The sequence below is a fragment of the Falco rusticolus genome, chromosome 5, assembly GCF_015220075.1.
Source record: "Falco rusticolus isolate bFalRus1 chromosome 5, bFalRus1.pri, whole genome shotgun sequence".
NCBI lineage: Eukaryota > Metazoa > Chordata > Aves > Falconiformes > Falconidae > Falco > Falco rusticolus.
In genome coordinates, this window is record NC_051191.1 from 8935657 (window position 1) to 8949730 (window position 14074).

At 44.4% G+C, this 14074-nt stretch overlaps 1 protein-coding gene across 3 annotated transcripts in view; it reads left to right on the forward strand.

The window, feature by feature from the left end:
* The first annotated feature begins 11074 nt into the window (after positions 1-11074).
* The window catches only part of WASL (WASP like actin nucleation promoting factor), a 58123-nt gene continuing 55123 nt past the window's right edge, over positions 11075-14074 (forward strand). For all 3 annotated transcript variants that reach the window (XM_037388693.1, XM_037388691.1, XM_037388694.1), the window contains exon 1: positions 11075-11536. In XM_037388693.1, coding sequence (XP_037244590.1) covers positions 11417-11536 — 120 coding nt within the window. In that variant the 5' untranslated portion in view covers positions 11075-11416. The remainder of the gene's footprint in view (positions 11537-14074) is intronic.

Below are 14074 nucleotides of genomic sequence, written 5' to 3' on the forward strand. Positions count from 1 at the left end.
ATTTGTACTAATACATAGATATATATAATATATATACATACATATGTATACATGCACAAATGCTGCCATCTCTGTAATATGTGGCAATTTTAAGTGCTTGCTTTGCTGGGGGGAGAGGGGTTACCCCCAGTGCAAAAGTACTCCTAATCTTTAGAGAATATATAACGGCTGATTAACTTTATGGACTGCATTGGTTAATGGATGATTTTGCTGCCAAATATTTTAAATCTCAGATCGCTGGCTCAGAAGCCTGTGTTGAAACACAGCTCACTTGTGTCGATTGTTTACTGGGTTTTGTTTGTTTGCTTGTTATAACTTTTGGCATAACTTTTAGCTATTCAGTTTCATCAAGAGAAAAAAAAAGTACAGCAAAGCACAAACTTTGCACTTCAATTGTAACTGTGTTTTTCAGAGACAAGGAAAAGTTAGGCCAGCCAACCACTAACAGCAAACACTTGCTTTAAATTAATAAAGAATAAATAACATGTAGAAGTGGAGATGGTGAATAGAATCATTGCTACAAGAAAGTGTCAGTAACAGTACTCTCCAAGAGCCAGGGCATCGCTGTGCCTTTGGCACACCCCTCTTCTGATAAGCACAGTGCTGAGAACCTGCAGTCACCTTGAGATGCCCTTCTCCAGGAAGTTAATACTAGTTAATGCCATATCTTAAGTGATCTAGAAGCTTTGATAGCGGAAGGGTGAACACAAGAAATTACTTGCACAGCATCATGAGTATGACCAGCCATGAGAAAAAGGGATTATATTGGGAGTGGTGTTTTTTATGCTCACGTACCTGTGTAGGCTTTGAGAACTGCACTGAGAGTTGCTCACCACCAATGACTGTCAGTGTCCAAAGACTTCACCAGGAGCCCAGCCCAGAGACTAGGGGCAGCTTCACAGGGGCAAAATTGTGCGCTGGCACTTATGAGTACTGGGATCCAATCAGAACAGGAATCTCACACACTCTCAACCTGCTGGTGCTGTCTTCTCTGCTGTTCCAGAAAGCTGTCCAACATCTTCACATCTCCTTTTTTCACCATTTCCTTTTGCATCATTACACCATCACTTCTGATTCTCTCTAGTTTTCTCCTTGGTGCGTACGCTCAGCAGCCTGAGTGGGTTGGCTGGCCTTTACATTTCTCAAACAATCATTTTTAATAAGGGAAAAAATTATCTCCCCTATGCATATCTTATTTTTCCATTACAAGGGTGGTGTTTGCATTTTGTAATCATTTTTAGCACGTTTTTATCATTTAGCACATATAGGTTAGCCAGAAGTTATGAGGGTAAAACCTGTGGCCAAATTCTGCAGTTGCATGAGAGTAAACTCAGAATGAAGCCAAACTGATAGGTACAGAAGACAGAGCAAACGCTGATGAACCTGCAAAGTAAGTTCAGAGGAAATTATTTTTCTGAATTTTTTATATTTAAGATACATGCCAGAAAGTATTGTGATAATTATTTGCATCTTATTGACATACATGTTTGAAATGAAGCTTGCAGGAACAATATCCAGCTCTAATGGGATAGTGAAAGAAAACTCAACAATTTTTTATTTATGTGGCTGTTGCTTTATTCCCATAGGCAAACACCATTTAGATAGCTGCTGCTGGCTGATGGGTCCTGTACCATTAGATATCCCATCCTCCTGATGGGATGCTAGAGGCGTTCTAGCCTGGCAGTTCCCAGCCCTACTGCTTTTCATAGCTACAAAAATTCTCTACAAGCTGTTCTCCAAGATACTGCCCACGCACACAGTGAAAGAAAACTATCCTTCAGCATTTATAGAAGCGTATTGTTTGACAGGACTACATTTACATTTCTACAAAGGTTGTCAATCCAGTGCTTATGGCTCAGAATGGAAAATTTCTCCCAGAGAGACTTTATTTAACAACTGACTTCTAGATGCAGAGAGTGAGCAGCACACTGTAGGGAGAGGTTATAAACTTTGTTTTAAACCAACTAGCAATCAGTTCTAGCTTCAGCAGTTTTATTACTTTTTATTAAATGCAGTAGAGATTGTCTGTTATTGGAAAGTGCTAAACAGAATGAAAAAGCTTTTCGACAAGACCTGTTACACATATTTTATCATGTATCTTCTATTCAGAGCAATTTCACCACTGCAGACTAAACAGAGACTTATGTTAAGATTTGACAGATTTGTTTAGGAGTTTCTGTTCTCTAACAGACTCCAAATAATTTATTAGTTTTGCACAACTTAAGACAGAAGATTCTGAATTCCTTCCATAGCAGTGACTTTGTATTATTACTTTTTAGATGGTAAGATACCTAAAAGACAAATATGAACAGAAAAACCAAAGGTATTTTCTGAATTAGAGTCCTGTCCTTTGGTGTTAAAAGTAACACTTTATAGAATCACTTTAATAAATGTCTTGAGATCCAGCTTAAAAGCAGCTAAATTTTTTGCCCCTACTTAATCCTGCTGGAGACACATTACAGACTATCCTCACAATTAGGAATCTGTAAATTTATGTCTAATTGTATCCATTATTAACTACTTAACATTTTTCTTGAAGCAACGTTGCCCTTCCCTTTAAAAAAAGGTATTTTTCTCTGATGTGTTCCTCATGAAGTCCCTTATCACTTGATAAATAAGGATGCAGTCATTGTGGATTGTTCAGAAATTACATGTATCCATAGAAATTATAGCCATTCAACAGAAATTCTATCTGTTCAATGATTAAGTAAGTACACTACATTTAAACAGTTTTATCTTTTCTCAGGTCTTCTGTCATTTTGTTTTGCCATGATACCTCGTCTCCTCTTTCCTACTTTCCCAGACATGCTATTTTTCCTCTGAACCTGTTCCAATCTAAATTCATCTTCTAGAAAGTGGGCAGAGAGGATCATACACATTATTTCTGGTAAGGTGCATTACGGCCTTGTACAACCGCACAAATAGCTCCCTGGCGTGAGCAGGAGTCTCTCCCTCGACCCTCCCGGGACATGCATTCACCTTTCCCAGGCCACATGGCCAGGGCAGCTCCCAGCCAGTCTCAGGCCTCCCCCTCGGTCATTCCCAACCAGCACACTTCAGTACAGTGCCTTTTGCTACTGAATTTCATCTCATTCCTATGGCTCATCCTCAAAGCTACTGCACTCAGGCCTAATATTCTGATCCTCCTCGTATTCAAAGACAGTAAAAAATGGATAAAGACAGCTCATATTGTAAAATCAAGCAGGCTGCAGGTTATGGATTGCATCATATTTGGAATAAACCACACATGGTTATAAAGACTTTGGCAAACATTCTGTATATTCAAGAACAGTATTAAAAATTGAGTGGGTTATTTCATCAAAAACTTTTTTTCAGTGTAAATATGAATTGATTTTTGTCTTCTCCTTTGAAAGTTTAGAGTTCATGCATTTATTCCAGTCCATCGGCTTTATACGATTCCTTAGGCAACCAGCTAACACCAGATTATTTCAGTGTCTCCACATGACACAGGCCTTTCAGCCTTGACCTTGCACATAGAGATGGCCAGAGAAAGAAGAGGTATAGGTACAGTGCAGTAGTTCAACAACCTGTTTTGGAGACTGGGACTATGATTCAGTTATACTTGGTTAGAGATTTTGGCTTACAGAGCCCCATAAAACTTTCAAGACTGCCCGTATTCCCACAGAGTTACACTACAGTTATAAACATGAGCAACCTAGAAAAGAAAGTGAATTTATTTCTTATGATACACTCTGGCAATCTAGATGACATTCACAAGCAGGAGAGCACAATAACTAAAGGCTGTCTTTTCTGCCACTAAGAACATTTCTCATGTTTTCTGGTTCTGAATTGTTCACTGCAGCTAGTAGAAATCAAAACACCTATCCAAAATAATTGTCATAACGTATCATTATGGGAATAATCCTATATTGCCTATATATACTGAAATATCATACCTCAAGCCTACTGCAATGTGTAGGTAGCATAAAAATAGTATAAAAATAATACCAAGCCTCATTCCATCTCATTTGAACAAATTACTTTCTATCACAGTTAAAAATGGCTTAGCTTTTTATGAAGTTTAGTGAAAAATTAACACACATAGACCCCCACCCCCTCAAGCAAACACTCTGCAGGCTATGCTTATGGAAAATCATTCTCACGGTAATCAGCTGTACATGCTGACAAACTTGTTCTTTTCTGGTTGCCTAGCTGTCTACCAACCTCCTCTGGCTCCCTGCCATGACCTCTGTGAAAGGGCTGCTATAACAGTAGCAAGTATTTTCCCAGAAAGCCTTATTAACTGTTCTGTAGGTTTCTAGATTTTAAACAGCAACTCGTTGTACTGTAATTATTGTAAGAATGTTTTAAACGAAGATGTTTGGTTTCATCTCTTAAGCAGAGATGACAAAATTCAAGGCCAAGAAACCTAACTGGACAAAGCAGGTCAGCATTGCATGTTATGCCATTGTAGCAAACCCTGTAAAACCAAGTCAAGAGTTCAAATAAATCGGTTCTGGCCTTCTTAAAATCCACAGAAATATCCTATCAGCTGAAAAGTGGTAGATCTGAAGATTATATATATATATATATATATATATATATATAAAAACATGTGATGGTAGGCTTCCATGACATCTACAAAAAAAAGTTATACATCTTCTAAAATTTATCTGTGATAGAGAAGTATAGAAAGAAAATTGATTAAAGGAACTTAATTTCTCTACTTCAAGTTACAGCACACAGAATCAGTATTTATTCAAAGATGGTTTGTTTTATGAGGCAGGCTGCCGTGGATGTTCTCCAAGTTTAATGTCGCCTCCCTCCGGATCAGCTGCTGGGTTCTCGTATGTGTTTACAAGGTATCTGGGCACCAAATCGGTATGGGGCTTTAGGCACTGCTGTGCTACGCATACAACAATACTTTTGTTAGAAAAAGAAACAAGAAAAAAATTAGATTAGTTCTCATAGGACAACTTCTTCTCTTTCAAGTTTAGTTGATGAACATGAGCAAAGCAGATAGCCACAGAAAGCACTGATGTCATTTGTATGTGCTATCTTACATACCATGGGAACAGTCCTTAATTGCAAGTAATAATAGGGTAGCCAGGAAAGTGCCAATTAAAATAACTTGGCTGTTTGTGCTAAATTCTAGATATTCCTGAGGTCTTAAGAAAATTTGGTTATCTTTACTTACCAGAATGCAATCAAAACCAAAGATTTACTTTTAGACTTACTTACCTCTGAGATAAAACAACTGGTCAGAGTGCAGATTTTCTTGTTGATGCATAAGCAACAGTCAATGGAATGCACACAGAGTTTTGAAAAACAAAAAAAGAGATGGTTTTCAACACCTTTTCAAGCCAGTCTGCAGCATGTTCAATTTAATTTTGTTTATGGTTGTTAAAGCTCCTACAGCATACATTTGTTAAGCTTCTAGATTTGATAAGCATATTCTCTTTTTCCTGTGAAAACAATATAGTTCACCATACCAGTGGCTATAGTTGATGTGGAGCTGATACAAGTAAACTCCCTGAACACAAAAATCAGGCTGATCAAGACATGCATGTTCTCAGTCTTGCTTTATGAGGTGGAGCCATATGCCTTCAAGAACACTGATGCATAAAGACTGCTCTTTCCCCACCCACCCACCTACCCCTAGGTATTTGCATCAGCTAGCAAAACCACGCAGAAGCAAGACAAAGAAGTACTAAGGCACCAGAGACGGTCTGATGCAACTGAGAAGCCCCAGGTCTGGACCCATCTGCCAGATGAAGGATGACCTTTGATGGGATCTCACTCTGGCCTCCTGGAAGGCAGCAGCAGTAGAACAGGACTGGTGGGACACGGCCAGCCCTGACACACCACAGGGTTGCAGCAGTAAGGATCTGGTAGTGTGAGCGCCAGCACAACCCCAACAAGAACCAAGGTGTGGTTTATGCCTGTTCCCTAGGATTGTAAAATGCCAGATACAGAAGTAAAAGGAAAAAACCCAAACCAACAATGCCCAAAAAACCCCAAACCCAACCCAAACAAACAAAAAAACCCTGTACATGAATGTTACCAAGTTTTCCATCAGGATCCAAACTGCAATTGTTGCCGAGTTGCACTATGTATTTGCAAGCTGTTCATTGAGTTATTGGGAGTAAACTATTGACCTCAAGCCAGCTCTTAGCGGGCAAGTATGCACATCATACTTAGTGCTTACAGTAAAAAGGGTGGATTTTGAAAGCATCTGCCTGTGCTCCCCTCCGCTCAGTAAGGACAAGGCTTCCTGGTCAGAACCATGCTGATCAGGGTGCAAGGTCAGTCACGCTCCAAACAAGAACTGACGTTTCAAAGCCAGAGCAAGAATTCTGTTGTTAAGGAAATGTGCTCTAACAACGGATTTGTGGATTGCAGTAAGGAAAGAACATGTTTTTCTTTTTTCTTTTTTTAACTGGTGAAGGTCTTGAGCTTTACGGTGGCTGATTAACTGCTGAAGGGAGATTTCATTGCATTGAATTTAAAAACTGTCAGGAAACAAAGTAAGGAATAAATATTCCTTTTAATACCCATGGAAAAATCAAAAAAACCTTATTTACTCCACTCATAGTTATTGCTGGGTGTAAAACTCAGAAGTCGCACCTCTGCTGAGGTATAAACCAAGACAATAAAAAGAGTGTTTCATCAAATGCTGCGCTATACAATTTTGAAGACAAGCTTTGATGCATGGCTAGATGCTAGCTGGGCTGGGGAAAGAAAAATGTTTTCCTCTTATTTGCAGAGCAGCTACAGTACAGTTCCACAGTTACTGCAGGTAATGATGAACAAGTAAGTATTAAGAGGAGAGAGAGGATGCGCCAAGTTCCAGTATGTTGTTTGGTCCATCTACTCCACAGTCCTGAAAAGGAGAGTGATACAGGCCAATGCTTCAGGCCACAAAGGAATTGTAGAGGAGCTCTTGACAAGAGCAAGATCTCTCCATAACTGATTTTAAAGTTAAAATAAAATTGCTTGTATCTTACCCTCACATATTGAAAGTATGATTCATCCAAAGAAAAATCAGTGTTACCCTTTGCTGAGCAAAATGGAAGGGCACAAATTACTTTCCTTCAAGTAAACAGTCTGAGGTCAAAAATGAGGCCTAGAAAAGACATGGCAAAACAGCAAGACATGCTTAACAGCCACTACAAGGAGAGAAGAAGTTCTAGCTGGCACCCAAGGAGCATTTGTGCAAGAAATGAAAGAACTTATTGTCCCCACGGCATTGGTTCTCAGGCTCTAGCCTGCCCACCCTCGTGGCAAGGATGCTCTGCCGCATGGCCAGCCACAAAAGGAGAGGATTCTTCCTACTGACACTCCACTTCCACATCCATACAGAATCAGCAGAGGCTTTCCTGACTAATTAAAATAAAACATAATCGTCAATGTTTGCAACTTCTGTTGCTAATTCATGTCCTTCTGTAATTGAAAGAATATAAATTCAATATAGAAAAAAAACCAACCCACCACAGCCTTCAGATCCTCTTTTTTTCCAGACTGTTACCTGCCTGAAACAGATAATGCAAAATCTCTGTGAGAAAGGAAATGCAGTGACTGAACCTGAAATGAGCTGCAACTTAACAGATGATTCAGTTACCTCCAGACCGGGCTGGGATTCCTAAATGTTTAAAGGTTCAGTACACAGAGAGTAAAAGTGAGTGAACCTTTTACCAGTAAAATAACAAATACATTATTTGCATCAATTCAGTAACGATGCAAACCCAGTCCTCTTCAATGAGGTCTCTGTTCAGAAAAACAACGAGGTTTACTTAAAAAAAAAAAAGAACTTGTGCCTTCACAGCTCAAACCCCATGCCCAACCACAAAGACAGTTCCTCTTTCTGGTTACCACAAGTGGTTTTGCAGTAAGTGGACTGGTGTTTTCTACAGGCCCAACCAAAAACGGTGGGCAACGAGCCTTTCCCCCTTTTTGTTCATTCTTGGCCTTCCCCGTTGACATACCCCTCCCATGCGGCGACAGTAATCATGCACTTTCACTCCTTATCTCCCCCAGCCATGCTTATGTGGTCGCTGCAGCGAGGTTTGCACTTGTCCCAGGCTGCTCCACTTGTCACTAAGAATAACATGAGATGGAAGAGAGAGAGTACGGAATTTTTTTCTATGGAGAGCTGTGTTCCCCTTAAAGCCTGCCTGTTCTTTGGTGGAATCAACTGTCTCTTCACCTTACGGAAAATAAGAAAACCAAACTGTGACCTAAATTCAGCATTGGGACAAAAATCAAGATTTAAGAAATGTTGTGACAGTAGAAAAAAAAAAAAAATCCTTGCAGAACTAACTTCTTGCATTTAGATATTTCAGACTTTGATAAAACCTTTAAAATATAATTTGTAGCACTAGAAAAAATCACTTTTAAGTTTAAAGTTTTCTTCATCTTTTTACTCCATTTTTAATTACTGAATGCTATTTCTGAAATTGTAAGATTATTTAAATTCTGAAACTCAAAAGTATGAAAGTACAAAAAACTACGTCACAGGTCCACATTTAAAGACAAAATTCAGGCATACATTTTTCCTGTCAAAGATAAGTCTGACAAGGATAATAAAACCTGTTTATTAAATAAGTATTTATAATATAAACCTTTAAAATCATTACACTTGCTTATATTGATACACATTATGTCACTTCCAATGTATTTCATTACTTTGGCGCTATGAGCTGATATCCTGAAATGGAAAAATACCAACGAGGAGGAGCTTCCCCTAAAGCTTACAGACACCAGCAGTGGGCTAAGACAGCTTGAACGCCAAGGACTACAGTCAGAAATCCAGAGGAAAGCCTCAGATAAACAATGACAGCAATTTCACGAAAAGGTCAGAAAGAACACTTCAATTTCTTCAAAGTGTAGACAGGTAATTCTAGCTGGTAGCTTTCCTTAAGAGAACTTTGCTTGAAATTGAATGTTTTATGCAGGAATGCAGGTCTTTGCTGATATTACTGCAAACATAAATGTCAAAGGCAAAAACCCTATTTTTCAGTGTGTTCCTCAGACTTATCACAATGCTGATATCTCCATTTCCCCTCAGGACTCGCTGCTTTGGCGTCATACAAAAACAAAACCAGCTTTTGCATAATTAATGAAACACAGGCTCTGAAAAAAGTTGCTTTTTATTCCCTTTCCTGCCTACCCCTATTAAAGAAAGCAAAAAAATTCCTAATAGACCCTGAAGGTTAAAGGGCCCTTATGAATAGCTACCAGCCAGCTCATGTGAGAACAGTAAGAAGCAAAACTTACCACCTGTAGCACCCAGAACTCTCTTTGAATGGCAACATCTACACAGCGAATTACAAACCATGAAAGTTAACAGCAACGAGAAAAAAAAATATCAAGGAATGTAAGTGTTCAGCAAGGTGAGGAGAGTACCAGCATGTACTGTATTCTTAGCTATTTACATTGTGACCACCAACAGGGGTATGTAAATTTCCTTGAAATGCCTTTGGCTATAAAATAATTGCTTTATGAAATAAATTAAAAAACAAAATACCAAGGGTGTTGTAAAATCCTTCCATGTGTTTTATCTTTTTACATGCATTTTCAATGAGCAACATACTACCAATACTCTTTAGCTAAAGTATTTCCCCTTCCACTAAAATATATACATACTTACACAAGAAAGGAATGAAAATCAAAGAATCTAGGATTGCTGAAAAGTACTCTGGAAGCATTGGTTCATACCTTTACAGCAAAGGCCCAAGACACTTCTGTGAGATCTGCAGATTGAGGAGTCCTATATATGCATGTATTTTAAATTCAGTTTATGCTGTAAACTCGGGATTCTCAACCATATTGTCCCTTCCTAACACTTTTGGACAACTACAGGCTCTTAAGTACAGTGAAAACGGCCTATAAGCAGAGCAGAAGGGCTTGCCATCTGTTCCTGCCTGATCTTTTGGAAGACACGAAGCCAGTACAGCTTCGTACAAAGACTTGTGTTCACAGGTTTTCCTCCTGTGCTTCTTCAGTTCTTTCCTACAATACAAAGTAAATCACCATGGGGGGACTGCTTTAGCATCTTCCAGATGGACAATGAATTTATCAGAAGATGCGATGCTAACACATTCTTCACCTCAAAACGCCGAGAAAACTAGCAAGGTGCTCACTTGACATCTGATTTTCACCTTTGCACGCAGGAAGCATGAACATTTATTTTGTGCAACGGAAAGCCAGGCTGGGCATAAGGCTGCTGCGCTCTGCATCTTCAGGCTTCGGAAGGTCTTCAACTCCACCCCCGCTAGCGGCTGTCACGCGGGGCGAAGCAGGGGGAAGCGAGATCTGGCCGACAACGGCTGTTGACGGTACCCACTTCTCCTCAGGGGCTGGCCGCGGGGAGCCCGAAGCGCCCCCCGCTATCTGCAGGTGTCACCCCGCCCGGGGCAGCCCGCGGCGTGCAGCGCCATGGCGGACAGCCCCGCGCCCGCCCCCCGCACCGCGCCGGGCGTGACGCAGCCGGGCGGCGACCCCCCGCAGCGTCCCGCCTGCCCTTACAAAAGGCGAACACGCGTTTGCGTTACAAATCACGCCAGGTTTCACTGGAAGCCAAAGGGCTTCCGACACGCCGCGGCTGCCCCGGCCCCGCGGGAGGCCCGGCCCGGCCGCCCTGCGCGCTCGCTCGATGACGGGCTTCGGCTCAGGCCGCGGGGCGTTTAACGGGTGTCGCGACCTCCCGCGCGGCCGGTGACCCCCCGCACTGCCCCGGCCCCCCCTCGCCGCGGCCCTACCACCCCTCTGCCCCGCGGCACCACTGGCCGCATCCTCCTCACGCCCGGCCCCAGCGGCTCCCACGGCCTCCGGGGCAGCGCCGCGCCAGTCCCCGCCGTGCGGCCGCGTGCCGCCGGGCCCCATCCGGGGAAGGCGGGGGCGGCGGCGACCGCGCTTTCCTCTTCTTCCTCCTCCTCCTGCCCTGCTCCTCGCTTCCGCCCAGCAACGGCCAGGTCGGCCTGGCAGGTATTGCGGGGGAGGCGCCGGCGCTCACCAACGGACCGCCCAGGCGCGGCGGGGCCGGAGCGGAAGGCGGCGCCCCCCCCCCCCCCCCGCACGGCGCATGGTCGCGGCGGCCGCGCGCTCGCCGGCCTCCCCTCTGGTTGCCGCGCGCTGTGGTCTCGCCCGCCCCCGCTGCCATGTTGGATCGTGCGGCCGCCGAAGCCGGGCCGGAGTTGGAAGTTTAGCGCCTCTCGGAGGGGCGGGCGCGATCGGCCGCCGGCGCGGAGCGGCACCGGCGCGGCTGCTCCCGTCCCCGGGCCGCCGGCAGCTGGCCGAGGTCCCGCCGTCCCTCACCGCTTCCCTCCTTCCCCGGCCCCGAGAGGGAGGCTCCGCGATGCGGCTGCTGTGAGGCCGCGGCGGCAGCGGAGGAGGAGGGGGCCGCGGGCGCCAACGGTCGCAGGGCAGCGAGGGCAGCGCCGGGCCGGCCCCGGCCATGAGCGGCAACCCGCAGCAGCAGCCCCCGCAGCCGCGGCGGGTCACCAATGTGGGCTCCCTGCTGCTCACCCCGCAGGAGAACGAGAGCCTCTTCAGCTTCCTCGGCAAGAAATGCGTGGTGAGTCCCGGCCCGCGGCGGCGGGGAGGGCAGGGGGCGGCTCGCGGCGCTCCCGGGCCGGAGACCCCCGGGCCCGTCCCCACCCCGGGCGCGGAGGGCCGGGGCAGGCGGGGGGCGTGTGAGGACAGGCCGGCCGGGGCGCCGGGAAGTTGAGGGCTGCGGAAGTTTCAGCCGGCCCGGCCCGCTCCGCTGCCCCGTCCCGACGCCCGGGAGGGGGGCGGCGTCCGCAGGCCTCGCTCCCTGCCCGCCTCGGCCGCAGCGCTCGGGGCGGTGGGAGCGGAGCGGAGGTGCCGGGGCAATGAATGGCGGCGGCCGCGGCCCGCAGCGGTGGTGGCGGGGTCCCTGGGCCGGCGCGGCCCGACCCGGCGGGGCTGCCAGCCCCGAGCGCTGGGCCCGGCCTCGCCCCTCCGCCGCGCCGGCTGCGGCTGGAGCCGCGCTGGCCGTGCCGGCTCCGAGACCGCCTCGGGCTCCGGTGCGGGCTCCGTCCTTCCGCGCTCCCCTGTCCGTCGGCACCGAGCTCCCGGGGGGCGGCTGGTGGGGCTCAGCCCTGCCGTGCAACTGGGGGGCTCTGCAGGGGGAACTGCCCAGCAAGGGAGCAGCCGCGGAGCTCGGTGGCAAAAGTTCTGGTTGCTCGACGAGGCTGGGATAAGGCTCAGGTGCACCTGCGGCACAACAAAGCGATATTGACGGAAGTTGTAGGAAGGCTTCTATCAGTGTTAGGCCTGCCTTGGATTTAGTCTGTACTTTTTCTTGCCTAAACAACAGCTTAATGTACTCAAATGCAACCTAAATATTGCATCTTTTCCTGTTTATATGTGCCTGTGTGTATAAATGTATATAAAAGGGAAACGTAGTGGTTAAACCAAAAAGCCTCATAGTACATATGTTACCAAGTATAACAGCAAGTTCTTAATTTTCAGAATACCTTCTGTTATGTTAATATAAAACTGTACTAAAACTGTGCTTGTCTGTATTAAGAACTACTTGAAGGCTTCAAAAGTTAACCACTTCCTTTAGAAAAGAAACAGCTTTTAGAAAAATAGGATTTTTTTGATGAAAATAAGAGACGAAAAGTGCATATTTTCTTTTTTTAAAATTACTGTTTGGAAGCCATTGAAAATCATGTTACCAGGCTGTCTTCTGATGTTTTGCATCCAGTGCCTAGCATACTAGTGTTAGGCACTGTCCATCTTGCTGTAACACTGTGAAGAGTATTTAATGAACTTTAATTTGTGGTTTAAAGCAGGATATCCATGCAGTCATAATAGTTCCACATACCTCTTTGGACTTTGAAATGGTATTGTTGATCAAACTGACTGTTGCAAGGAAAGCGTAAGGCGCAGTAACTTAACAGGAAGTAGGTGATACTTACATTGAGGTAGGTTAAGAAAGATGCTGTCGGAGTAACCAAGTTGAATGATTCAGAAGGTGTGACCATAAAGGATGTTTTCTGAAAAGTAATAGATGTGTGTAAAATGGCTTCAATTAATTGAACTATTTTCAGGCACACATTTCACATGTTTAGCTCCTTTGGAAAAAAAAAAACCCAAACCCAAAACACTTCTCTAAATTTAAAAAATAGTGTATGAATTTGTGTAAGTTGATTTCCAGTTTGTTTTTCTACAATGTGGGTTTTCTTGTCAAGTGAACACACTTTTTGGTTTTGTTACGCTCAGCTGTAACACTCACCTACTCAAGTTCTCAACTTTTCTGCATAAATAGCATGTTTAAAGCAGACTTTGGAGGTAAATGTCTATGTAGTGTCTGGGTGTCATGCGATTTGTGGCAGTCTGACAGCTTCATAGATGTAACTTGCTTTGTATTTTTCTTGAAACTACGCAGCCTTGTGGTTTACACTGAATCTTGGATGACTTTCCAATTGTAGCCTATTCTCTTCCCCTTTTCCCTCAGCCCTATATGCTCTCTAGCTTAAGCACAGTCTCATCTTACTGTAGTTGAGGGTCTCTCCTCAATTGTGAGGACTTGAGCATTGAAGCTCTGGAGATATTTTTTGGCTTACTGTGCCATGAGCCAAAAATGGTGACAATTCAGAAAGTAATGATTGAACATCTCTGTCCCTTGGTGGGGCAATGTCTATCAGAAGTGGAGTGGGTATCTGGAGATGGAAACCACTTCGGCTGTCTAACTTGAATCCACGATGCCTGTCAGAGCCCAGCAGTACTCTTGATACTGCTGACCTTCTAGCCTGACTCAGTGTTGGCATGCTATGCTGATAAATGCCTTTTTGCTGTAATGTACGTGATATTTGATCTCTTAACATCCGTGTCTGAATTATTCATTAGTGAAACTTCAGACTGTAAATGCTACTTTTTAAGAAAGGAAAATCTTGTGAGTTTCATAGGATGCTAGAAGTTTGCTTTCCCATCAGCTGAATTGTCTGTGCTACTTGGCTGCTGCAGGTGGTGTTTCTGTCAGTGTGGGGCATGGATCTGCTACTGGATGTGATTTGCATCTGCCATGTCGACATAATTTAAGGTTATATTTTACTTGACCTTGTGTTTAGATCACTAGTGAAAT